Source organism: Chanodichthys erythropterus, chromosome 7 (assembly GCF_024489055.1).
Source record: "Chanodichthys erythropterus isolate Z2021 chromosome 7, ASM2448905v1, whole genome shotgun sequence".
In the NCBI taxonomy this organism is placed as follows: domain Eukaryota; kingdom Metazoa; phylum Chordata; class Actinopteri; order Cypriniformes; family Xenocyprididae; genus Chanodichthys; species Chanodichthys erythropterus.
Window position 1 is genome coordinate 19,202,545 of NC_090227.1, and position 26,855 is coordinate 19,229,399.

At 35.3% G+C, this 26,855-nt stretch overlaps 1 protein-coding gene across 2 annotated transcripts in view; it reads right to left on the reverse strand.

The window, feature by feature from the left end:
• Positions 1–26,855, reverse strand: part of dhx36 (DEAH (Asp-Glu-Ala-His) box polypeptide 36) — a 64,917-nt gene that overhangs the window by 1,474 nt on the left and 36,588 nt on the right. The window contains exons 12-24 of one of the 2 annotated variants that reach the window (XR_010895484.1): positions 21,323–21,410; positions 18,996–19,051; positions 17,202–17,266; positions 12,244–12,387; positions 10,170–10,287; positions 9,299–9,397; positions 8,553–8,726; positions 8,370–8,456; positions 7,435–7,518; positions 7,249–7,348; positions 5,510–5,600; positions 4,307–4,430; positions 682–773 (exon numbers count right to left, since the gene is read on the reverse strand). Coding sequence is in view for 1 of the 2 variants with exons in the window: in XM_067389855.1 (XP_067245956.1) it covers positions 4,307–4,430; positions 5,510–5,600; positions 7,249–7,348; positions 7,435–7,518; positions 8,370–8,456; positions 8,553–8,726; positions 9,299–9,397; positions 10,170–10,287; positions 12,244–12,387; positions 17,202–17,266; positions 18,996–19,051; positions 21,323–21,410 (1,230 nt within the window). In the remaining variant the exon portion in view is untranslated. The remainder of the gene's footprint in view (positions 1–681; positions 774–4,306; positions 4,431–5,509; positions 5,601–7,248; positions 7,349–7,434; positions 7,519–8,369; positions 8,457–8,552; positions 8,727–9,298; positions 9,398–10,169; positions 10,288–12,243; positions 12,388–17,201; positions 17,267–18,995; positions 19,052–21,322; positions 21,411–26,855) is intronic. The other variant, XM_067389855.1, reaches the window with a different exon arrangement.

Consider the following 26,855-nt stretch of genomic DNA (forward strand, 5'->3'; position numbering starts at 1 on the left):
GAAAAGACCGGCGTGAGACGAGGACAAGAGTACCAAATGCAGACATTAAAATTCAGTTCACCTCAATTCACACTCGTGAATTAATCTTTCTTCACACAACCCTTTTCTGCTTTCAATCTGACTGTTGCTGAGTTTGAGTCTCTCCATACACTGGTTTATTAAGCCCTTATTCATGCCATTTCTGTTTTCACCACTTCAATCTCACTATCTGACAATTTTCCCCAGGGGTCTCCCTTGTCACACTCTAAAAAATCTTTTTTTCTCCCTGTACTTTTGATTTTCTTAACTCTGTCCCGATGTTTCCCGTATCGCTATGAAAGAATGCCATAACTGCTAAAGAAAGACTAGGCGAAAAAAGAAATAAAGTAATCAACTATTATCTGTCAGCTAGTCATTAAATCGCAAAATAAACCTGGTCAGGGTTCATCAGGTCCCTAATGTGAACCAAGTAAATAGACAGGCATTAATTATTGATTTCACATCAAACTAAAAAAAAGAACATGCCAGGTCTCACCCTGAGGACACTGTCACACAGGACAGGACAGGACAGTTCAATCTGTATCACTGTGACAGAACAGCACCAAAAAGTTAAAATTGTTATTCTTCTGGCAGCCGCAGGTGCAACTGTGCATGTGAGACTCATGAGCAAGGAGAGATATGCCAGAAATTGTACTCCTTGACCTGTTTTGAGAGGATGGTGGATAGCTTTGAAAGCATTAGATCCCACCCTCCCTTCAGAGCGCTCCCAAAACATGACAAGGCCAGAGTAGATTCTGCAAAGTGTCACAAGAGACGGTGTTAAATTACCTCATGTTTCAAAGCATGTAACATTACAACAATAATGAACATAAACAATTTAGAGAGCTCTGACTGCTGCAGATTCATTTAGTGTTGCCAGAGAAACGCATAAAGCTGAGCCTGAGGAGCAGCTCAGAGTAGAAGGTCACGGGTTGCCATCCCATAATTATGATTAAGACATGGCATGAATGCAGCATAAACTTCTTGTTTTGGTTCAGGAAATGTAAAAGGTGGCTGCTGTTCATTTGTGGCGCTCTGTGACTGTCAACTCTGCATAGCTTTATGGAATGCTCAGCGTATTCCACATGATGTCTGTGTGAAGGTATGGATATACTGTGACGCGTCTCCCGTTACTCCGGCTGCGTTGACCGGTGGGCGTGGCTAGGAGAGTCTGGGCATCGCGAGAGTCTGTCCAACGTTGTTTTGCTTGGACTAATTGAGAATGATGAACACCTGTTTTGTCCTTTTTATAAGAAGGAAGTGTGCAAGAGTGTAGGAGAAGGGCCTTTTGTATCTTTGGAGTGTTGTGAGTTTGCTTCTGTTTAGTTTGTTCTTCTTTTGTTCTGTTTGTTTACTTTGCCTTGGTTATTACTTTGTATTTGGTTCTGTCTGACATTTTAACATCTTGTGTTAGACAGAAGTTGGGGTTATTTTTTTGTAAGTTAATTTCCGTTTTATATATTTTCTTATTTATGTTAATAAACACTCTTGTTTCACCCTTACCAACCTACTAGTCCTCCTTTTATTTGTTGCGGCTTGAGCCGGTCGTACATTGACAGGCAGGTTGGACATCCTATCATTCCATTCAGACCGAATGCAATGATTGGACAAACATTTTTTGGTCCTGAGACTTTCACAGAAGACATATGTAATTATTATTATTATTTTTTTTTAGACCACTTCTATTATTGATTGCTATCAGGATGTGAAGAGATCTTGAGATTAAAGTATTTATAATTGCGAGATTAAACACGTTAAAAAAAGTCGAAATACAATGTGGAGAATAAAATCATTAAATTTTGAGAAAGTCGTGTTTCAAGAAAAAAAGTAAAATAAGAATAAACACATTAGATCAGTGTCATGTTCACTGCATACTGATAGAGGACATGCACGAGACGATGACTAAATAAAAATGCATTTTGAATGACTAAAACTATGACTAAAATCTACTCGTCAACGAAAAAAACGAGACGAAAATGAAAGAGGAACGATTTGGGAAGATATCCAGTCAGAACTGCTGTCCTGTGTGGAAGATGCGCACATTTGAATTCTAATGTGCTGATCTAACCGCGGGAAACGCGGTGCTGTTGCGAGCTCTACAGGCTTGTGCAGCAGCACATTTGACTGCTGCGCAATTAATGAATAGCGCACATTTATGCCAAGCGATTGCTTATAAGCTAATGTTGATGAATTATGACAATGTTTACTACACAATGTTTATATGGTAGCATGTTTTAGACTGTTGTAAGAATGCATATTTATCTCCCTCATGAGCAGCCTGTTACAGTGCAGACTGCAGACATTTCAGAATAAGAGTCACTGTGTATTTTGGGATGGTTTATATTTTTTTTTTTTATCCCTGGTCATTATTGTTATTTTGTTTAAACAATAAACTGTATTTAATTTAATTTCTGTTTAATTCATAGTAAACTAATGTATCTTCTGTCACAGGAAGGAAAGACTAAGAACATTATTTGACACATTATTCAATATATTTTACAAGTATAAGGGTTATTATTGTTAACTAAACCTAAAACCAAAGAAATCTTCATTACTTGAAATAAACATTAACTGAAATAAAAGATAAATATATAAAAATGTAAACTTAATAGTTTCTAAGCTTTAGCTTAACCTGAGGTATAAAAATAAACAAAAAATAAAAAGTTATAGACATTTAAACGCAAAAACTAAAAGACATAAACACAAAACATTACTAAAACTTATAACTAAAATTACAATGAAAGCAGGAAAAACTCAAATCTAATAAAATCTTTTAAATGTAATCTATAATAGTAGCCTATCTCAATGATAAGTGTGTCAATCCCTGAAAAGTACTGAATTTTGCTCTTTTGCATGTTTTTGCACTTGAACAGTCAAAAACAGTCCGCTTTGGTGAGCAAAGTACAGTTGGGTGAACAAACAGTTTGGGGAATATCAGATGTGCCTATATCAGTGTATTGGATCTGTGGAAGCATTTTTATTGGAAATGCTTAATACTTACAATTTCACTAAATTAGATTTTAGTCGACTAATTCTATTGTAGATATAGTCGACTAAAACTAGACTAAAACTAGACTAAAATTAGACTAAAACAATTTCCGATGACTAAAATATGACAAACTAAATGGCATTTTAGTCAAAAGACTATGACTAAAACTAAACCAATATTTGCTGTCAAAATTAACACTGATTTGCATAATGTACTCACAAGAAAACAAGACATTCTAAGATGCTTAATGTGGCTTAATATATTAAGACAGTGGTATTAAAAGATCAAATAAATTTTTCATTGTAGGCTATTTAATAAAGTCTGTGCTTATGTAGAGATATAGACTAAGCTTGACTAAGTGATCTAACTCTGTGATGTCCTCTATCAGTATGCAATGAACAATGATCGAATGTGTGTTTATTTACAACATTTTATTTTGACTTTATCATTGAAATTTTATTAGTTTTTTCTAGAAATAACAATGGCTTTATTCTCAAAATATAATGAGTGTATTCTCAACATTATATTTTCAATTTTTTAATGATTTTATTCCCAATGTATTTTGACTATTTTTCCTCAAAATTTAACGAGTTTAATCTCATATTATAATGACTTTAATCTCAAGATTGTTTTTATTTTTATTTTTTTTTATTACTTGGCTCCGTACATTTCAACCGGAGTAACAGTGTTTATAAAAAAATTGCCTATCCTACCTTTAATGTAAGGTGTAGAGTAGAGTTAAGGGTTAGTTAGTATTTGTTTAGTATTGTGTAGGCAATCAGCACTGTGACTGACATGTATAATGAAGTCTTCAGAATCTGCTGCAGGGTGCAGAGTTTGCACTGAACTGGTTTGGGGGAAAAAATGCACACATTTTCATAAAGGCTGGAATACACTACATGGTTTTTGCTCTGATTTTTGCTCCAGATTGCATCCTAGATCAATACTTGCATAATAGTCTGCACCATTCTACAGATTTTGGCCAGTCAGAGTTGACAAATGTCACAGATTATTGTGTAGTGTATGATGGGCACAGAATTGTTTTGCTTCAGAATATGATTTCAATCCAGTCAGAGGATATCAAAACAAGTTTGATATGTTGAGCCAATTTTAGAACACATATCGTAACGTATGATGCATCGCTACTGAAACCAAAGCTGTCCTCTATCTACCAATGTAGCAATAAAATAAAATACAACAATACAAAAGTAAATTAACAACACAAATTAACAAATTTGCTTCAATATTTGACTTATAAGAACAGATAAAAGCAACATATGCTTCAAAAAAGGTACATACACTGGTGGTCTTCATCTTCAGGTGATAGATGAGCCATGTGTAATGGAACTGAGTTTCCTCTGCATTGACAGATTTAGGATGGATACAAACTTTCCCATCAGCCTTAGTGTACACTTTCCCTGGCCTGCAAAATAAAAAAAAAAAAATAATAAAAAAAATAAAAAAATCACACAATTTCAAGAATTTTTCAAAAACTGAACTGCCAAATATTATGTAAAGCAACAAACCATAATTCATTTTGGTCATGCATGCCTTTTGGGGGAAGGTTTATCAAAATAACAATCAATAATAAATCACCCAGGAGAAAAAAAAAAATCAAATCAAATCAAATAATGTCACAGCAGTTTTTTTTCTCCCCCCAAGTTGTAAGTGAAAATGCTGTTGACTTAATTAAATAATGTGGACTTATTTTAAGCAGGAAAAACAGTTTATTTATTAAACTGTTTATTATAGAACAGTTAATATTAAATTGTAATAATATTTCACAATACTACTGTATTTTTGATAAAATAAATAGCCTTGGTAAGCATATGAGACTTCATTCAAAACCATACTTTTGAATGGTATAAGGTTATACTACAATATAAATAGTTGGCATATAGTCAGTAGAGCAGTGATAGAGCAGTAACAAATTGAGCTAGGCTTAACGTAAAGGTTTTAAATCACAGGCACAATAACATCTGAATAATAGAATAAGGCTGAATGGAAGCCGTGTGAATAGTGGACAGAATGAAGTGGTGTATACAGTGGCCTGAAAGAGGTGTGCAGCAGTGGAGCTCTGAAAAAAGCGCTGATGCACTTTGTGCGTGTAAGAGCTAAATTCAAATGACACTACAGGACACCTCCTCAGAGTTATAAAAATGATACCTACAAACCACCACTGTGACATGGTTAGTAGCAGAGTTAAAACGAGAGAGAAAAATGTAACAAATCAAGGTTTCTTTATGTTTATATTCTCCTGACGACATTACATACTGATCTTTCATGCTGTTTTTGTCATCTTAAGATTTGATTATGCTTTTTCTGCCCTTTATCTTTCACAACAGAACAAAGGTCTGTGAAGATGTCTCAAATTGGGATAATGCCATCAGTGACAGTCCGTCAACTGGGGCTCAGGCCAATCAGTGAGATGAAGAGTAGAGGCTACATAATCCAAAATAAATATACAAAAACAAGTAATAAGGAGTAATCCATGCCACTTACATTGGTCTCTTCTTACTATGGCTAGGGCGAATCTTGGCCACTTTTGGGTACAGTCCCGCAACTATCACTGCCTTAATCAGCTTCTCATTCTCTGAGTAACAAATAACAAAGAACATTGGTTATGTTACATAGGAAAAATGTGAATAGGAAAACAGACACAGAGCAGAGAGAAAAACAGAGCTAGAAATGAATTTTTACATCAAAAATTATATTATAGTATAAAATAGAACATTTTATAAAACAAAATTGTATAAAATAGAAATACAAGTCCAATTTTTACCCTCATTTTAGCCCTCTGATATAAACATTCCATTTAAAGGGGCATATTTCCTTTAAGACTTCAATGTAAAAACCCACTGCTAAAATTGGGTAACACTGTTGCATATTAAATATTACATTGAAACTCTTTATAAAAAGAGATCTTAAAGGGAGCATTTTTTCCCCTCTCTTTCTGTATATAATCTTACCACAATTTTAATGACAGTAACACTAGTGTCCAATTCTCACTACTGACTAGTTGCTTATTAGCATGCATATTAGTGGCTGTTTATTAGTACTTATAAAGCACATATTCTACCAATTATTAATAAGCAGTAATTCGTTTTTTTTTTTTTTTTGAGGCAAAAATCATAGTTAATCTAAAGTGTGACCTAAATAACATGATTTCCATGAGAGTTAAAGGGTTAGTTTCGAATCAGTGATTCAGAGCGCCAAAGTCACGCGATTGTTTTTCAGAAAAAAGTGTGACATGCGATCCGAACCGCTGATTCGAAACAAAAGATTAGAAGCAGTGTTTCGAAATCGGCCATCACTAGCTATTGTTGAAAAGTCGTTATTTTGTTTTTTGGTGCACAAAATGTATTCTCATCGTTTTATAATATTAAGTTTGAACCACTGAACTCACATGAACTGTTTTAAATATGTTTTTTAGTAACTTTCTGGGCATTGAAAGTGTAGTGGCTATAGAGGCCTCACTGAGCCATCGGATATTTGATTTCATCAAATTTCTTAATTTGTGTTCCGAAGATGAACGAAGGTCTTACGGGTGTAGAATGACATGAGGGTGAGTAATAAATTACATTATTTTCATTTTTTGGGTGAACTAACCCTTTAACATTGTAAATTTGACTATTTAGTCAATGGCTTGAGAAATATATAAGCAAATAATGCTCTATTGACACATTCACACAGTTGAAAATTAACAACCACTTTCTATCATTAATACCCTTTGGAGGATAATGTTTTTTACTGATCATGTTGTGTTATTTCTCCTGCCTGTCCATATTCACTAACGCACCAGCGGGCAGGTCAAAGAGGTAATGATGGTGTCGTAATCAATCAGCATTGATCTGTGTCTGTGCAGGCAGTCTTTTGCCACTTTATTCAGCACTATTGAGATTTGAGTTCTAAAACATACTGTCTGTTTTACAATGACCTCTTATATGTCAAAAGTTTGATTTTACAGAATAAATTAGATTAGACCTTTACAGCATTTATTACTCTAGGTCAGGGGGGTCCTGGAGGGCCACCGTCCTGCAGAGTTTAGCTTAGCTGTTTCAGGTGTGTTTAATTGTTGGAGCTAATTAGTTGGATCTAAACTCTGCTTTTGGTTAGAAAAATAATAGCTCATCTCTCCTCAAAGCTAGGCTGTCAAAAATCAGCACTCTCAAGACTGCTCAAACCTCTAAAGGTACAAGTGCTAATGGCAGACAAAGAGACAAACAGTCCAGATAGAGTACCTGAGTTGATGTTAGAGCTGGGATCTTTAGGGTCTTTACTATTCACAAAGCCAGCTGCCAAAAGATGCTCTGCAAACTGACCCTTCATATTCTGAAGCATCTGATGGGAAGGAACAAAATGGGTTTCCTTTCATCAATTTTTGTTATGTTTAACTAATCTTTGATTGGTAGAAAGTGCAGACACACCTGCAGCGTGTTGGCAGACAAGAAGTTTTCCCAGCAGTATTCCCTCTCAAATCTGCCGCCCTGTCTCTTAGCATCTTCCCAGCCCTAAAAAACAAAACAAAAAAAAACAAACAAACAAAAAAAAAAAAACACCAAACAAATACTCCATTAATGCTAATTTGCTAAACATAATTCAGTAGATTGTTATTCACGTTGGCACAAATAAAGTCAGACTGCATCAGTCAGACATCACTGAAAATAACATTAAAGAGGTGTGTGATCTTGCAAGAACAATGTCAGACACTCGCCCCCTCCCGCTAACCATGGTGACAAGATACACACAATAGCAAAATAATATAGGTTTTATAGATAACTAGACATGTTTTTAGGGCAGACCTGAACTGCTAAATAGAGATGGTCTTCATCCCTCCTGGAGTGGTGCCGCTCTTCTTTCTAGTAATATGGCACGTAGTCTTAAAGTTGAACCATGACTAACTGGGGCCAAGGTCTGGAAGCAGACAGACTGGCAAAACTGATGGTCTGCTAGCCGCCTCACATCACAGAAGTCAAATAAATCTCTTCATGTCATGTAGGGACTCTTTCACCCAGATATCATAATATAGAGACTGTGCCTGTTCCCTGAACTAGTAAATTAGAACTAGCAAACCCATTTAGGGGTATTAATTTAACTGGTTCAACAAATCAGCTTCATACGGTCTGTAGTCAGCCGGATCCAGTCCATATCAAGACCAGATGGTGAACCAGGAATGACCACAACAGCCCTTTACAGGCAGTAAAGACCTTGACAAAACAAGCCCTCGGGACAGATCCTCAGTGACTAGATGAGCCCTCAGCACAGATCTCTAGGGCCAGCTTTGAACATGTCATGACAGGACCAGCTGGGACCTAACAACTAAGAGTGACTTCTTAATGAAAATAAACTCCATAGGACTTACCCAAAATGCATTGACAATAGTGAGATGATCACTTCTAGAGTTTTGGGAAAGTATTTTTCTCCTGTGGTCTGCGATCTTCTCCTTTCCCTGTGATAAACGCAGCCATCAAGTCAAACAGTCCCTTATTAGAGAACACCCTCTGGGGCTGCACATATGTTCATGTGAAAGGGTGTTTGTATGTACCAGTGGTATGAAGAAAGGATCTTTAAAGCTAAGACTGGCCGCGATGGTAAGCACAGGGTCCAAACAGCCCAGAAGAGCCCCGAAAAGAATCATTTTTCCAATGTGAGGCTCTACAGGCATACGGGCTAGATGAAATCCTAATGGAGTCAGCTCTTCATTCCGGTCCAGGGCGTTCTACAAGACACAGCAGAGAAATGGTTGGCTTTTCAAACAAATACATTTAAAATACTGTGCTACCGCTAAGTTCTTTGATTTTAGTCATTACACATTATACAACTTTCTGGAACACTTTCTCGATTCTCATTGATCAATCACAGCATTCCACTGCCAATTAATTTTGTATAATAATGGTATAATAGACTATTTCCACAGGCAACTTATTTTCCTATGCCACTGTGTTAGTTTCATACCTCTCATAGCACTCTTTATTGTTACATAAAACACTTTCAACTCAAATATTTCATGTCAATTTAATTAGAGAACTGGTAATAAGATGGTCCCTGGGCATCATGTCGGGGTTTACTTGACGATAATGACTGTATGACTTTAGATTATGCCTTACTTAGTCAACATAATTTTTCTGTATCTGGCAAGTAGCCATGTAGATGCTTTGCATTAGGTTCCTGATTACCCAGTTTATTGTGTGATAATAACAGACTATAATTTATCCCCTACTTATTTACTAATCCAAACCTCCTTTTCATCTCTATCAATTATTCCTCACTTTCATCTTTTTATCCTCTCACCAGATCCACCAGGTGTGTGATGGCCAGCTCTATTGCTTTGTCTGATGGGGGGTCCATAGTTTTCCGCAGGAAACATGCAATGGGGCCCAACTTCAGTATCTGAGAGAAAAAATAAAGAGAGAGTGAAATCACATTTTTTTTTTATATATATATATATATATATATATATATATATACATACACATTTTTACAAAGTTTTCAATCCAAGCACATAAAATGATAATAGAAGATGAAGGCTTTTTGTATAAATGAGTGTGAATGTTCATCAGGGACTGCTGTACCACTGAGGAGCAGAAAGAACTGGGACTGGCAGCCATGTGGAGATAAAAATGAGCAGTAATTGACACAGCTAAAAGGCCTCGTTACACAATTACACTGCCTCTCAGATACAATGACAGTGATTAATGTCCCTTTTAATCCATTAGTTTGTTTGTGTGCTCACTTATTATAGTCACCGGAGACTATTTGTGAAACCTCTGCCTTCAGGCCCCATTACAGCCACACAGATACAAGGGAAAGAGGTTGAGTGTGTGTGTGTGTGTGTGTGTGTGTGTATGTGTGTGTGTGTGTGTGTAATGAAGAGAGGGTGTGTGTTGGAGAGCATGAATGAGTCACCGGTGGAAATGTTCAGTCCAATTTCCTAAAACCACAGCAGTGAGAAGCTCTCTCTCTCTCTCTGTGGATTGCCAACAACCAAGATTCTTAGCATTTTTAAGAGCATACACACCTACTGCTGACAGCTGTGAAGTGTGACTCACAGATTAGCTAGACCGATGGATACTTTATTGATCTCTAAGGGGAAACTCAACCTTGCATTTTAGTGAAATGTAGTATGCAGAGAAACACACAGACCGAGCGTTTGATTGGATACCTTTATTTGCAAACAAAGCTCTTCCAGTGGAGTGCGTTGGATCTCAGGTAACTGGTAGTTATCCAGGAGGCTGGCCCTCAGTCCATTATACAGGTGATAACATTTCCCTGGAGACACTCTGCCCAGACACAAACACACACAAAATAAAAGAGACACAGAAAATACAATGTCAAACTGCATCCATTAGGAAAGTCTCTTTGATGAATGCAAATTGCTACTGGCTAAATGTAATTGAGAGTTCAACCATGCGTACAGGTACTGTATAATTATATTGCATTAGTTTAAACTAAATACATTTTGTTTTATTTATTTAACATTTTGTTTGATCTAAATGGAATAAACTGAATTCTGAAATTTGTATTTCTCAGATAGGGGAGGGAGAGAAAGATAAGTAACAAAGGTAGACAGATGTTTCTTATTTACATTTTCTGCATCTTGGCCAGTCTAAGCTACAATGTGGCTCAGACTTTATGCTGATAGTCAAAGGTTTGTCTATGCAAGACTAGTCGATGCTTGCTGATGTGAAAGTCAATTTGCTTTCCCATGAATAATGCAGTGCTATGGAGTTACTGTGGCAACGGGGTGGTGCGCGTGTGAATGTGTGGAAATACACAGGTACAATCAGAGGGGGTATACATTTGGGCGATTGTGAACAAGTATGAAATTGAAATGGTGTGTCAGAGCCTGTGCTGAGCAGTAAGGAAGATTCATGCAGATGCAAAGCTAGTGACTGACTTATTATCTCTCTTTCATACAAGCACACACACTCTCACTCACTGTCGAAAAGGCATGAGTCACTGTGCCAATTTAAACCCCAACACGTAGACACCAGACAAAACTGCACATTTTTCTTGCTCACACACATACCAAGTCAGTTTAGTTTGTCATTTCAATAAAACATAATCAAAAACATATTTAACATATTCCCAATTACAGTAGATTTACAGTCCATAGACACAAAAGGACAGAACCTATCAGGATTTATATGTGAGGTATGGCCTTCAACTTCAAGAAAAGCCAACAGAAAGATTTTTTTTTTTCTTTTCACTTTCCTATCATATGACTGAGATAACAATGAAGCTATTCAAGGCCACATCTTTCCTCTCTGTGTGGACGTAAAAAAAAAGAGACCGTGAAACCTTGAGAGAAGCACAGTCTCGACTCAGAGCAGACAGACCTTTCATGAACACAAATACTAGTCATTAATGAAAAGACCTGAGGATGTGAAAAGATGAAAGGATAAAAAAAATGAAAATTCTGTCATTATTTAATTGCCCTCATGTTAAAAACCTATTTGACATTCTTGCTGCAGTGGGAAAAAAATAGATATTTTGAAAAATCTTAAAGCAGGTCTTTTTTTACAGTGTTTTCAGAGTATCTTCCTTTATGGTCCACAAAATAAAAGAATGTTATACAGGTTTGAATGACACTGACACATTTTTGGGTGAACTATCCCTTTAATATAAATCAAATAACAAAAGAAAGAGAGAAAAATCCCTCACTGCTCATGACTAAATAACTTTTGTAGCTTTTAATACGAATCAATGAACATTGAATTCATAGACTGAAAACTGTATATCTATCTTGATTTTTTAACATTTTTATTACATTTTATTTTTATTTTACATTTTTACAAATTTATTTTACATTATTTTACAAGTTTATTCAATTTAATCTAAAGTTTGACCAAATTTTCTTATTGTAACTACTTTATTTCAAGCAAAAATAACTATTGTGATATATATTGTTATCGTGAAATGAAATAAAATAAAATTTCTTCTGTTTTATGTTTTACAAAATTCACTGTGGAATAAAAGCTAAAACCCAAAATTAGTGCGATCTGAAAAAGAAAAAAAGAAAAATAAATAATTGAAACAGCATTCTGGTGATACAAGCATACACTGCATATCCTCCTGAGAGGTTTGACATTCTTCCAGGGGGTGCAATTCCTCCGACTGAAATTGGTTTTGATACTTGTGAATGGATTGAGGAAGAGCAGCTGATATATTGAGGGAATAATACATAAAGAAGGATAAATGAGGAGAGGGAGAGAGAGAGGGAGAAAGATCTGTACCTGCCAGCACGGCCCTTCCTCTGTTTGGCGTTGGCTAAGCTCACCCACTCTGCTGTCATGGTCCTGATATTGTTCTGGGTGTCAAAATGAGTTTCTTTAATCTTCCCTCCATCGATCACATACACAACATCATCTATCGTAATACTGAAAAAAACAGAGATTGAAAGAGAAATATCACTAGGAATTCATGACGACATGGAAGTAGAGGGAAAAAAAGTCCTCTGCAGTCAAAATTGGCTATATATATAGTGTTAATAAATGTCCATGTTCATGATTCATTAAGCCCAAAGTATAATTCCCATTTTATGCATACACGAAGGTCAGCATACAAGTGCGCGATGCGAATTTCGTCATCAGAAGAATATGCGCATACTGTACATGCACCGGCAGATTTTTGTAACCGTGCGTACTTGTAACGTGCAGGTCGCACATGTGTATTTAATTTTTTTTTTTGCAATAATTACTTTATCCACGAGGTGGCAACCGTGCTTTGTGGGCGTCTGTTCACAAGGTAGTCAAAGACAAACTGCATAAACAAAACAGACTGGAATGCATGCAAGCTACAGCGACAGTGGAGGCCTACATAGACGAGAGATTGTACAAACTCTATCATTGAAGAATAAAAAGATTTTTACATGGGTTGCAACTCGTGGCGAGAGATTGCTCAAAACTGTGCATGCGTTGAACGCCTGTGTATGCGTACAAGACAAATTAAGTATACTTTCTAAGGCTGTGCATACAACTGACTGCATTCGTGTAAAAAAAAAATTTAAATATACCCAGGGAAAAACAACCTTTCCTTATGTCAAACATTTCTGCTGTTGTAACAAAGGCCATTGTATAATGTGATAATGTTTCCTCCCCTCCCCCAAAAGATTCAAACAATTGCCAATGGATTAAATCAAGTCCTGCCTCATGTCATTTCTCACTGAATATTATTAGTTTCACTAAGAAATGCTATTGCTCATTACTCTTAAACCGTTCAACAGAATCAAGCGTCTTATATCATTTGAATCCTTGGCTCAAGACGAACAAAAAAAAGCATGTCTATGATTCGGCACAAATTTTCGGGTATTTAAAAAAAAAAAAAAAAAAAAAAAAACTACTTTTGCGAACTAGTCCTAGGTTTTTCGCCGATTGGAACCAGTGCAGAAAGAGTGTGAATGTCAATAATTATCCAAAAAAACTCAATTTCGATTCACGTCCGCAACAGGATGCCAAAACGTTCGAAGTGTCACTTTTATTAAAACGGCTATCCCTCTTGAATGGAATGAGATCATTTCACCAAACTCAGTACTAGACTTGTGCTGATATTCGGTAATGCGATAATGAATATGCACGATATTGTAATCGTCGTCACTTCAGAATACCGTAAATAATAATTTATTACCAATTATTAATTTTTTTTAAAGGCAATTACGAATACTTTACCCATCAATCGTATAAAATGCACAACACCACTGTATTCTGCGTCAAAAGGACACGCGCTCAGATGTAAACAATCCCAACGTGCACGAGAAGCACATGGCGGAACCAGTGAAGGAGACGAGCTGAATGAAAGTGCGCATTCACTCTCTGACAGCAGAGGGCACTGATGGAACAGCAGCGTGCAGCGGTTACCACGGAAACCGTGCAAACAAAGTAACTGCGCTAGTGAAGTTTTTAAAATGCTTCAAACAGCCATTCATTTTTTGCAATCTCAGTGTTGTTCATCACAGCACCAAATACTGAATACTTAAAAAAAAGACTTAAAAGGATATTTATTTTCAAACCTAAACATTTTTATATTTTAATCTGGACTACAACATGCCCTAATTATTAGAAATGTTCTGATTATTTGTTATTGTTCAGTAAAACTTTGAAAACATACAGCTTCATTAGTTAACATGTTAATTCATTATCACTAAACTGACAATAAAATTAAATTATTATTAATTATTAATTAATGTTAATTTCTTAGTTACTATTTAATAACATTACTAAAATCAAAATAACTTATTTAATGGACCTGAGATAAAACTATCAGTTCAGTTGTGTTTCTAAATTAATATTAACAAAAAATAACACTTTCTGTAACAAATGTAGCTATTGTTTTATTACAAAAAGAGTTCTTAAACCTGTTAAACTATGACAAAAATGGTTTTGCAACTTATTTTAATATCGTGATAATACCGTATACCGTGATAAAAGCTTCATCAATTAATCGCAACATGAAAATTTGATACAGTCACATGCCTACACAGGCCTGTTTGACTCATGGCCCTAGAGTCCTGTGAGAAATATGAAAGAAATTGGCCTCTGGGTGGCGCTACTTTTGAGAAATTGCCCTAGGTTTCTCGCTCAACCTCAATAAAACCACTGCAGTACAATTCTCTGGACTCTCTCGGTCAATAATTATTAAAAAAAATTTTTTGGAACTTGCCCATTTTCTAAATTACCATGTTATAGTTATCCAAATGGTAGAGGCAAAATATACTCAAAAACCTATAAATCCTAAACAAAAACTAAAACCTTAATGAAACTATGTGAGCCCTTGCAACATATGATTCCGAAGAAGCATGCAAACTTTTATGGAGATCGGACCAGTGCTTCCCACGCATAGACTTTACTTCGGCGGGCCACCCAGGTATAATAACGGCTGCCCAAGTATATTTGGAGACACATTTTTGCTTTTATTATTTTTATCCTCTTATACTTTTATATCTGCCCAAGATATTAAAACCATCCGCAATCGATAAACTAGTTGTTTCGTACCTGCTTATGTGTGCGTCACAACTGTTTACTCCCGCTGACATTCCCACGTGCACTGCATTTTGCAAAATCACAAGGGGGCGCTGTTGCACGTTTTACAAGCTCAGTCTTCAGTCTGCTTCAAAGTGCTTCTCAATCCATGAAAAGCACAGATTTATGCCAAGCGATTAATAATGAACTCAAGTTGATGAATTATTACAATGTCTACTTCATGGCCTTTATATAAAATGTTTTATACGGTTGTAAGAATCTGAAGGATCAGCCTGCAATAGTACAGACATTTCAAAATAAGTGTCCTGATGTATTTTGGGTTTGTTTATAATTAAAAGTCACACGCTTTTTTTTTTTTTTTCTTTTGGGCATTATTGGTATTTTGGTTACACAATAAATTGTATTTAATTTGATTTCCATTTAATTCATAGTAAATTATTGTAGTCTCCCCCACAGAAAGAAAAGACTAAGAACATTATTTGACACATATATTATTCATTATATAAACTTTACAAGTAAAATCTGTGTCCCATTCACTGAAGAGATACTATATGACAGGAAAAGGAGAACCATTTAAATGCAGTAATTCTGCATAATTTACAATGCATAATAATGCATAATGTTACTATGTAATTAAATGTAATAGTATGCTATGTAATTAAAGTTAATTTCAATAAATAAAAATACTGTTGAAAATAACACATTATTTGTTTGTCACATGTAATAGACAATTTTTGTGCCATGGGTAATTTTTGACCCGGCTACCACCGCAAGTATATTTCAAACCTGTGGGAAGCACTGGATCTGACCATAGGTGGAGCAATAACAAAAAAATTTCCTCTGTAAATTGCCTGTATTGGCTGTAAATGGTATATTCCATGTGTAACCTAGGCGGTCACAGGCTGATAAATAAAACATAAACTTTTATACGCAAGTGCTTGAACCCCAATAATTTAATGGAAGTTAAATCTTTAACAAGCCTAGTAATTATCATGTTTAACATTATTTTCATGTTAAAACATAACGTCTCATGGCTTCATTTTTGAAACAGCGTTAACATTTATTCTGGTGCAGTTCCTTGCCCTAATCGGCTAAATTTTACAGGCGAAATCCAGTCATTTTAATAGGAATCCACGCGTTTGATAATTCTGTGTGAAAATGAAAATTTTCTCATTTGGTTCAAACTGGTCATGCATATTCACTGTGTTGACCAATACAAAGCTGCTTCGTATGAAAGTGCAGAGTTTTGCACTACATTGTTGACAATGGCCGTGCCCTAAATGTGTTTTTTTTTTAGGAACTAGTCTAAATTAATTGAGTATGCCACACAACATGTATTGAATCCTAAATATTCATCTAAATGCAATTTGACTCATTTATTTTGTCTTTAAGCAATAAATGGGTAACTTTTAAAACAAGGTCCCATTAACTAACATTAGCTAACAATGAGCATTACATTTGTTACAGTATTTATTATTCTTTGATAATGTTAATTAATAAAAATACAATTTTCATGCAACAGTTCATGCTCAGGTCCATTAAATATTAACGCTGAATAAAATATTAAATGCTGAAATTAACATTAAAGTACTTCTGATTGTTACTTTATGTTAACTAATGTTGTTAATTAAAATTACAACAAAGAGAACAAATAGAAACATATTTTAAAATGTTACCAATATATGATATGATGAAATATGAGAAAGCTAAAATAACTGTAATGAATCTCTAAAAACAGATAAAAGTTCATCACCATCATAGACTTCAGATGTTTGTTACCAAAGACCAAACATTTCAGGGGGAAAACTGCCTGATAATACTAAATGCAATTAAAAAGAGATCCACTCATGAATTTATTTATGAAACCTCATCAAATTCTGGCTGCTTTCAACTGTTTGTTGAGTTTGTTTGTACAGACGATGCTAAAAATCTGTTTTAAAGCTGTGTGTTAGTCTGTTGAGTTTTAATTAGCTGGCTCCATTGCCACTTGGCCACTGCATGGTTTCAAATTTTGCATAGTGATGGCGCCAGAAAGAAAAACAGCAACAAGAGTGTTAATTATTCATTATCAAACAAAAGTGACAAATGGCCATTTGAATCTTGTCAGAGATTAATTTCATTATACACCACAACAGACAGAAAAAAGCACAAAACACACACACACACACAGAAAAACATTCATATTATCATGAACATATCCACACACGCAAGCACACCTGGTTTCTGCAATGTTGGTTGCGATCACAATCTTGCGCACTCCCGGGGACGGCTTTTTGAACACCTGAGGGGAGCGAAGTGTCATTCATGAACATAATAGCACTATTGAAAGTTTGAGGCACTGGACTTCACATATACACTGTGTGCAGAATTATTAGGCAAGTTGATTTTCTGATCATATTTTTTTTCCAAGCACATTTTACCAATTCCAATCCACATCAATCTTAATAACTACTATTAATATTGTTTTTAATCATTTATAAGTGATATATAATTGTTCATGAAGGCTGGAAATGAATAATGCCCTATATTCAGGTGTGCAGAATTATTAGGCAGGTTTTCTTTTACAGATAAAATGAGCCAAAAAAGAGATTTAACTCAGACTGAAAAGTCAAAAATTATTAAATACTCATGAGAAGGACGCAATACTAATGTAATACTAGAAATTGCAAAGTTAAAGCATGACCATTGGACAGTGAAATGCTCATTGGGTCAGCGGGGTCATACAAAAACAGCTGGAGAAGAAAAGACACGTTAACTGCGAAATAATTAAGAATTAAGGTGAAGAATTAAGTGTGAAACCAACAGGAACCCTTTAGTCTCCAGCGCCACCATTTCCCAGAACTGAAACCTACCTGGAGTCTTCAGAAGTGTGAGGTGTCAGGATCTCAGAGACTTAGGTTAGGTGAAGAATCCTAAAAAGCGACCTGCTCTTAATAAGAATCACAAGCTGAAGTGTTAAAAAGTACATGAAGACTGGGTTTTTATAGGCCTTATAGACAGACAGCTTGAGAGTGACTCCTGAAGGACCAGCAACACATCCTCTTGTACCACTGTTTGAAGAATTTATCTTCCAGAATCTGGCAGTAAGGTGTGGGAGTTCACTTTTAGTCCATCTCTTACCCTGAAATGTCTATCTTGCAGAGATGGACTAAATGATCTTCCAAAACTTACTGCCAGATTCTGGAAGATAAATTCTTCAAACAGTGGTACAAGAGGATGTGGTGCTGGTCCTTCAGGAGTCACTCTCAAGCTGTCTGTCTATAAGGCCTATAAAAACCCAGTCTTCATGTATTTTATAACACTTCAGCTTGTGATTCTTATTAAGAGCGGGTCATTTTTTAGGATTCTTCACCTAACCTAAGTCTCTGAGATCCTGACACCTCACACTTCTGAAGACTCCAGGTAGGTTTCAGTACTGGGAAATGGTGGCGCTGGAGACTAAAGGGTTCCTGATGGTTTCACACTTAATTCTTCACCTTAATTCTTAATTATTTATTTTGCAGTTAACGTGTCTTTTCTTCTCCAGCTGTTTTTGTATGACCCCGCTGACCCACTGAGCATTTCACTGTCCAATGGTCATGCTTTAACTTTGCAATTTCTAGTATTACATTAGTATTGCGTCCTTCTCATGAGTATTTAATAATTTTTGACTTTTCAGTCTGAGTTAAATCTCTGTTTTGGCTCATTTTATCTGTAAAAGAAAACCTGCCTAATAATTCTGCACACCTGAATATAGGGCATTTTTTCATTTCCAGCCTTCATGAACAATTATATATCACTTATAAATGATTAAAAACAATATTAATAGTAGTTATTAAGATTGATGTGGATTGGAATTGGTAAAATGTGCTTGGAAAAAAAATTTGATCAGAAAATCAACTTGCCTAATAATTCTGCACACAGTGTAGTAGAGTTTAGCGAATTCAATCCAGCAGTCAGATTGGAGGGAAAGATCACATTTGAGAGCTGTTGTGGGAGGCAGAGAGCTTGCCACAGCTGTGTACACTCACCTGAGTCTGAGAGACCGTGGGCATCAAAGAGTGAAGGGGGATGATGATAAACCGTTCTGAAACAGAGCTGAGATTTTAGAAACTGTGTATTTGTCATTTCTTCTGTGTAAAGTCAAATGTAGATGTGCCTGAAAATGCACTTTTTAAAACTTCTGTCAATGAGTGTGTCAACTGAAATATTGCTGACCAAAAATTGTTTCACTTTCATGGAAACAATGGATTTATTTTGTTGCTCCTATAAAAACAAAACCTCTACACTGTGATGAAATCACACACTAGTCGACATCTAAATAATGTCATTAGCAACTGACTAATGAATTGTGAGATTTCACTCACCAGTGAATGAATCTGAGATTAAAAATAAGTTTAGCACAGCACAGATACAGTTTCAATGTGATATGTCCTATAACCGCTTTACACTTGAACAGTCTGACAGAATGTGTTTTAGAGCTGTTTTAAATTTGAATAAAGAAGGGATACAGTGAATTGGACCGCAGAAAATTGCACTTCCATCTTCATCTTTACAGCACACTATTCACATTAATATAAATGGATACACAGCATTCTCTGATGCACTGTAACTCTAGCTCTTACTCACCGTTGCTCAAAGCAATGTCTCTCTTTCTCTTACACATGCAAAGAGAGAGTGAAAAAGCGAGAGATCCTTTCATACCATGTAGAGTTGATACACTACATGCAAATAGTATTCCTTGTTGTCTTTTTCTGTCAAAATGATGTAGTTTGATAGGAATTACTATCATGATCATCAATATATATTTTAGCCTTTTCACTAGTGCTCATCTATTATCATTTATGATTTGATTTCAGTAAATCAGTTTGAGCAAACACAGACAATGGGTCTCATTTATCAATCTAATGTAGATCCGATCGCAGAAATGATCTTACGACAGGAATCACATGTGATTCATGAAACACTCATATGTCACCAATCCCACTGTGGAAATGATTGTACGTTGACAAATGTGGCAGCTAAAAACAATCGTCATTTGACTATCACAATCCTAAAAGTTCACGGTTTAGAAGCCTTGGCCCTAGAGTTTACATGAAGAAACTTAACCCAACCAAGAAGAGGAAGTAAATCTCATGCAAGAGAAACTGATCTTGCGTAATTGCAAACAATTACATTAATTTATATGTATATTAAAAACTGGTAAATAAAACAAATCATTTACAAACATTATTAACACTATAGCCTATGCTATTTTTCACTCCAAAACAAATCCTTAAATTTAATGCTATTCAGAACAGAACAAGAATGAAGTTGCTATAAATTATATATTTATACCATAAAATAAAACACAAAATAAGCTATAGTAGCATTCATTATAAACATCATACAAACATCAATCCAAAAATGTTTTAAATCTAAAGTGAAACAGCATTGGGCTCACATCTACTCTTATTTGGCAAGAATCCAAATGTTTCCATATTTGCCATGCAACTTTTGGTAGCTAAACTATTATTCATTATGCAAACAAGGCTTTGTACTTCACTTGTGTTGCAATATCCAACTAAACGGCCTCCTTTACAGGTGCGAAATGTGTTTGGTTGGGCAAATACAATACGTTACTGTCACAAAAATTAGCGTAGCTTATACTACTTGTCTCATTGTTTTTATTTTTTATTTTGTTAATCTGTTAATTATGTTTCTATATTTGTTTATGCTGCTATTTGTGCATGTAAAGCTGGGGTGGGGATATTTGTGGTATTTTTAATGGGTCACAGACACCCATCTATTCTAATTTAATTTTAATTTTACATTGTAATCTTGTCGTTTAATGGTTAATGATCGATTAATGAGCTTTGGTTTTCGGACCCGGTAAGGAAAATAATATAATAAAATTCTTCCATTAAAATTATCCACCAGATTTACTATGGTGCACACAAGTTCACGCTTAAAAAAAACAGCCTTACACCCAGTTTTCTGTCGTACATTTGTTTAAAAAATGAGACCCAATGTAATTAATATTTATGAGCCCTGCAGTCTGTCAGACCTTATCATTTTGTATTATTAGTAGTAGTTTTAGCATTACAATTATTTCATCAGTACTATACTTTTTACTGAAACACCGAATGACCAATAATGTTTCAATCTCATCACCAGCCCATAATTAGGCATTCATCTATTTAAACATTTTATTTCTAATTACCTCAGTTCTATCATGAAAAAAAAAAAAAAAAAAAAAATTGATTGATCTTTCTAATTTTATGAAGATACATTCATATATCTGATATGCTTTAAAAGCATAATAACTGCATCATTTTTTGAAGGGAAACTTTAGAAAATATGTTTATATATAATCTACCTGACTTAAACATCTGGTCAGCCACGAGCAAATCATTTAGGGTGCTGATGTTGTCCCATCCAGGCAGAAACACTAGAATTGCTCCTTCCTGAAAGACAAAGCAGCCAATGTATCAACAATTTCACAATCATATTTTTGATACCATTCAAAAAACTGTTTTTTTTTTTTTTTAAATCAGTAATACTTTTATTCAGTATGTATGCTTTAAATAGATCAAAAGTGACAGTAAAATTATCTAAAATGTAACGAACATTTTTCCAGATAATCTTCCACAAAAACAGGAAGCATAACTAACATTGATAAGAAATGTTTCTTGATAACCAAATCAGCATATTAGAATGATTTCTGAAGGATCATGTAACACTGAAAAAGGAAGCAATTTAGCTGTAATCACAGTAATAAAATTATATTATATTATATTATATTATATTATATTATATTATATTATATTATATTATATTATATTATATTATATTATATTATATTATATTATATTATATTATATTTAGGGCTGTCAATCGATTTTTTTAATCTAATTTTCGATTAAATTTTAATCTAATTAATTACATACTCTGTGATTAATTAATCAAAATTAATCGCATACATAATTTTTGCTGTGAAAGTATTAAATATTTCAATTTAAATTAATCAATGCAGGGTTTTTCCTGGGTCAAAAATGGTCTTCGGTGGTGACAGACATGGTCATCCACACAAACAGTAAAAAGTGTCCTACCCACGTGATCTGCGAGCCTAATACTGACAATAAAGTACCCGTCACTCTCACTGTAATTCTTTATTGCCCTCTTTGCAAAAAAAAAAAGTGATTTTATAGCTTTGTAAGAGAAGATGCTTTTTTGCTAAACCTGAAAAGTAATAAAAAGTAGCATTTAGAAGTTATATTAACTAATAATATAATTTTCTACCATATACAATCGAATGCACCTAGCTAACAACAACTTGCTTAGTTCTGGTTTCACCTCACTCCAGTCTAAACTAACTGATTTTATAGGTAGGCCTAATTTACTACAGATTGACATTTAAATAACCTGAAAATATTGTGGATTATTAAGGCTAATTTTACTAACCACTCTTGCTAAATGGGGTAAGCACACTTATGTTCTCATTTCAGAGTTGTTCGAGCAAATGATTCATGTGTGGACGGTGGACAGTTGTTGTCATGATTCATTAAAATTAATCTGTTCAAATAAGTCATTAGGTCGCGAATTGGACATTAGCGGACGTTGACGCATTGCGTGCGAACAGCGACTGTTATTAGGATATTGCAAAAGATTTGTTAACACAGAAAACACTTCACCACTGGATAGGATTTTCTTTTTGTTTACTGAAAGTGTGGTTTATGTCAGCTGCACGTGCCTGTCAGAGAAGATGAGGTGACGTTCTTTTGAGCACTATTCACACCCAGCGGTTATTCAGGAAAAACATTCTCCGTATGCACCTCGTGAAACATGGATTCGGTCTTACAAAATTTTAGCATTGTGTCAGTTGATTTAGATTATTATGTGTGAGGTAGACGGAAAGCAAAGACAGTGCTTACAATGAAGACAGAGAGCTCGAGAACGGCTTCAGGTTCAAAGGTCAATACGGGATGGATTAATCTGCGTTATTTTTTGTAATGCGTTAATTTCGGTTAATTAATCTGAGAAAAAATAACGCAGATTAATCCATCCCGTATTGACCTTTGAACCTAGAGCCGTTATTTTGACAGCCCTAATTATATTATATTATTATATTATTTATTAGTATGAAATATGGTATAAAAAGTTTGTAATGGACTCTTTTTCACTTGGGCATGTAAACCACATATACCCTGGCAACCACACAACATGGCACTACAAAACCATGAACACCCTAGCAACCGCATAACAACTTGGCAGCCACCCACAACAGCCTACCATCACTTGTCATATCAAATCTGACCATTAACAGCTTAGTCACTTCAAACACACAAACTTACTTGCAAAAAAGACACTATCAATGAATTTAGATTGTCAAAATTCAGTGTTTTCAGGTTTTTTGTCATTAGATAAGTTTAGAAAATTTTGTCAGACAGTTCCTAAATCACCACAAACACAAATTGCATTCCCACACTGCAATCTGAGGGGTAATTTTCATCCTAAAAATGGAGCCGCCTACCAAAGTCAGATAGAATGAATCAAATCTATTATGTTAGCAAAAACAATCTGATGGTTTACCCTCATAAAAATTCAGAGTGTGTCGACGGAGGGTAGGAGGGAGATAAAACATGAAGTGTTCCCAGGCGGCCCTGGTTCTATATTTAACACCCCGGCAACGTCATATCAAGGGTACATGGCAAATTAAACAGAATCGACTTAACCAGTGACATGCTCATGTGCAAGCAAGAGTGTGCATTCGAACAGGAATCGGTGTGTGCATGTTTGTGAATACATTTCAGAGCATTCTATGACCTATATTCCTCTGAGTGGAGCAAAACAAACCTGACAATAAAAAAACCCAGTGTTCCCAAATGTTATGGTTAATTACCAATACTTAATCTTCCTGTTCTGCCGTGACATCAAGGACTGTGACAATGATGACGCACATGCTCCCTACTACAAAAACCTTGCTCTTCATCTTCCACCCAGATAAAGGCAACAAATACTTTAAGGGAAATGTGATGAGACCATTTCATTCAGTACAGAGCAGTTTATTTGCCTGCTATTTTAGAGGTTATGTTTTCAAGCCAGAGCTTATTCCATCTTAGACATGCGCATTCTTGAATTTAAGTTTAGCGGAGAGTCAGTCAGAAGATAGTGAAGTCAACAAGGGTGCTTAATCTACAGAGAATGTTAATTAAAACCGCTTTTGATCTGTAATTTTATGGTTTGGCTTCTTAATTAGCCAGTCGCAACACTTGCCTCCTGAAAGATAATCCACACTGCTGTATCTGGACATGCTGCACTTTTCTAGTAAAGGTCAGTGGACTTTCAGCTGAACACGCATCTGAAAACTGTATCCAATGTAAATGTCACATGTCACAGATCCTCCAACATCAAAACGAGCCGTTTTTGGAGCTTGATTAAATAAATGCTTTGTTTATAATGATGAAGGCATTTTAAGCTTTGAAACTTGCAGGATGTTTTAATGGTACAAAGACCTCTTATATGTCATAAGATCAAGACAAATTTTAATTCTCATGTCATGACCCCTTTAAAACATGAATTAAAATGTTTTAAATATATATATATATAGAGGGGACCTATTATGCCCCTTTTTACATGATATAAGTATCAGGTGTCCCCAGAATATGTCTGCAAGGTTTTAGCTCAAACTGGAAAAATGAGCTGCTGCTCTCCACCCCACTTTCCAGAAGAGGGCGGAGCCTGTACAACTTGTGCATCGAATACTCTGCCAATAACTAACAAAACATCTGTTTGGTTTTGATAACCATCTCTATTGTGGCCACGCTCACATGACTTTGCAGTTCTTCATCATCATGAAAGTTAAACTGTCAAAAACACACAAAGTTCACAAACATTGTCGGTTATGTCTGTTGTAACGTCTGTACAAGAATCAGTCTTAGCCAACCAACTTTGGCATCTTCAGAATGCTTTTAGCCTCCTGAACTGTGCGTGTAAATTACGGATTGGCTCCGGCCAGTCTAAGAAAGACGAGCACTTTGTTTAACCTCAGCGGATCCACAAAAGTGCCAGAGAACCCCATTTCCTAGCTCTTGGGACATCAAAGGGCTCCTCATGTGGATTAAGTGCCAGACCAGCCAAATTCCAACACACAAAAACCCAACACACACACACAAACATGCTTAGAGATTGCATGTACAGTTATTCTCAAAATATGACTGTGCCAAAATGTACCCGTGTATGTCAAGTGCATGTATGTATCCTGAGTGTTTAAACTTAGTTTAAATGACTGTAGTTGTGCTAGTGTCATTTCTAATGATAAATTTGTCTGTAAACCATAACTTCTTTTATATGCTTTTCTTATCTGACAAGTTTGGTCTCTTTTTAAAGCTTTAGAGCTTTGGTCTCCACATCTCATTCACCGATGTATGTCACATAACTGCAAAATGCACTGTTCTATTTTAATGGTACTGTGAAGAAAATACACTATCTGATGCCTCCATAAATTATGCAAATCAAGCCACAAGACAAAGGAAAGTTTTGCCCGACAACTTTGCACCTATGTCATTGGCTATTTCACCCAAGGAGGTGTGTTTGCTTGCTCGTCCATAAAAGACAAGCACAAACATTTTCCTGTGTCTCCCAATTGTCTCTCGTTGCTCTCTGCTGCTCATTCATAACAACCAGGTCACTTTTACGTTTCGACCTTGCAACATTGCTTTACGCTTTGATGCTATTATCGAATGTTAATTTAATGTCCAGAGAATAACATTCTTTTTCTAACAGTCTGTGAGGAGCTAACGGTTTGCTGGACAAACTAATATAGTTTCTCTAAATAACTATTAAACCAGAACTAATCATATATGTAACTGATTATAATTCGATGTAATTAATTCACAATATATGTGACCAGTCACGGAAAGTAGGGACACAAGTCGGTTCTGGGGCATTTTGAGTTATTCACAGATTCTGAAAGTGTAGTCTCAAAGCTTTCCAACGGTGTGTGACACATGGAAATCTGTTAATATTTGGAGAAGTTGTGGCCATTTGAAGGTAGTCACTCAAGAAAGCTCTATAGGGAGAAAAACGCCTCTAAAGTTGCATTTCTTGCCTGTTCTCACCTGCTGGGAGTGACAATAGGGCTCATTTACATCGAATTTAGATAAGCCATACCCCCTGTAAAGCTGCATGGACCACATACTATTAATAATAAAGGTTAATGTGCATTGTAAATGACAGTAATTTATCTTTTTTGACTTTTATAAAAATTATTTAGAGGCTGAAATATGTGACTTTTTTGTCAAAACTTTATTTGAACTTGTGCATTGTAGATAACATGTTGCAAGACACTCCTGTAAAATCTGCCCATCATTTTTAATGTTATTATTTTAATGTTTATGTAAAGAAAAAGTACATATTGATGCTAATTTTATTTTTTATTTGCTGGTTTTCTACATAAAACTTGGTGAACTGACTTTTTGAATAGGATTCTGTGATAACCGTGATCATTTTGGTCACTATAATCATGAAATGAAATGTTCTCACCTGAGAAGCCTGTTAAAGAAGAATAGGCAATCCAGGAAATAACTGGACTAACAGAGGCCAGAGATCGCTAACTATGCCTATTCAAAACACTTTTCAAGACAATAAATACACGATTGAGATGATGAATGCATGTATTGACTGAATTTGCGTCTGAATAGCGCTGGCTCCGTGGGCTTGGCCGCGTTAGCGGATAATGAGCTGAATCACAGAATTCTGACATGGCTCTCTTTTCATACAGATTACATAAACACAGAAGATTTGTTTTCGATTTGACTTACACGTTTTAAAACGTGACATTTCAACGTTTTTTCAGACATAAGTATAATTTTTTATGATTAGTATTCACTAAGTTACAGTTAATTTTCTGA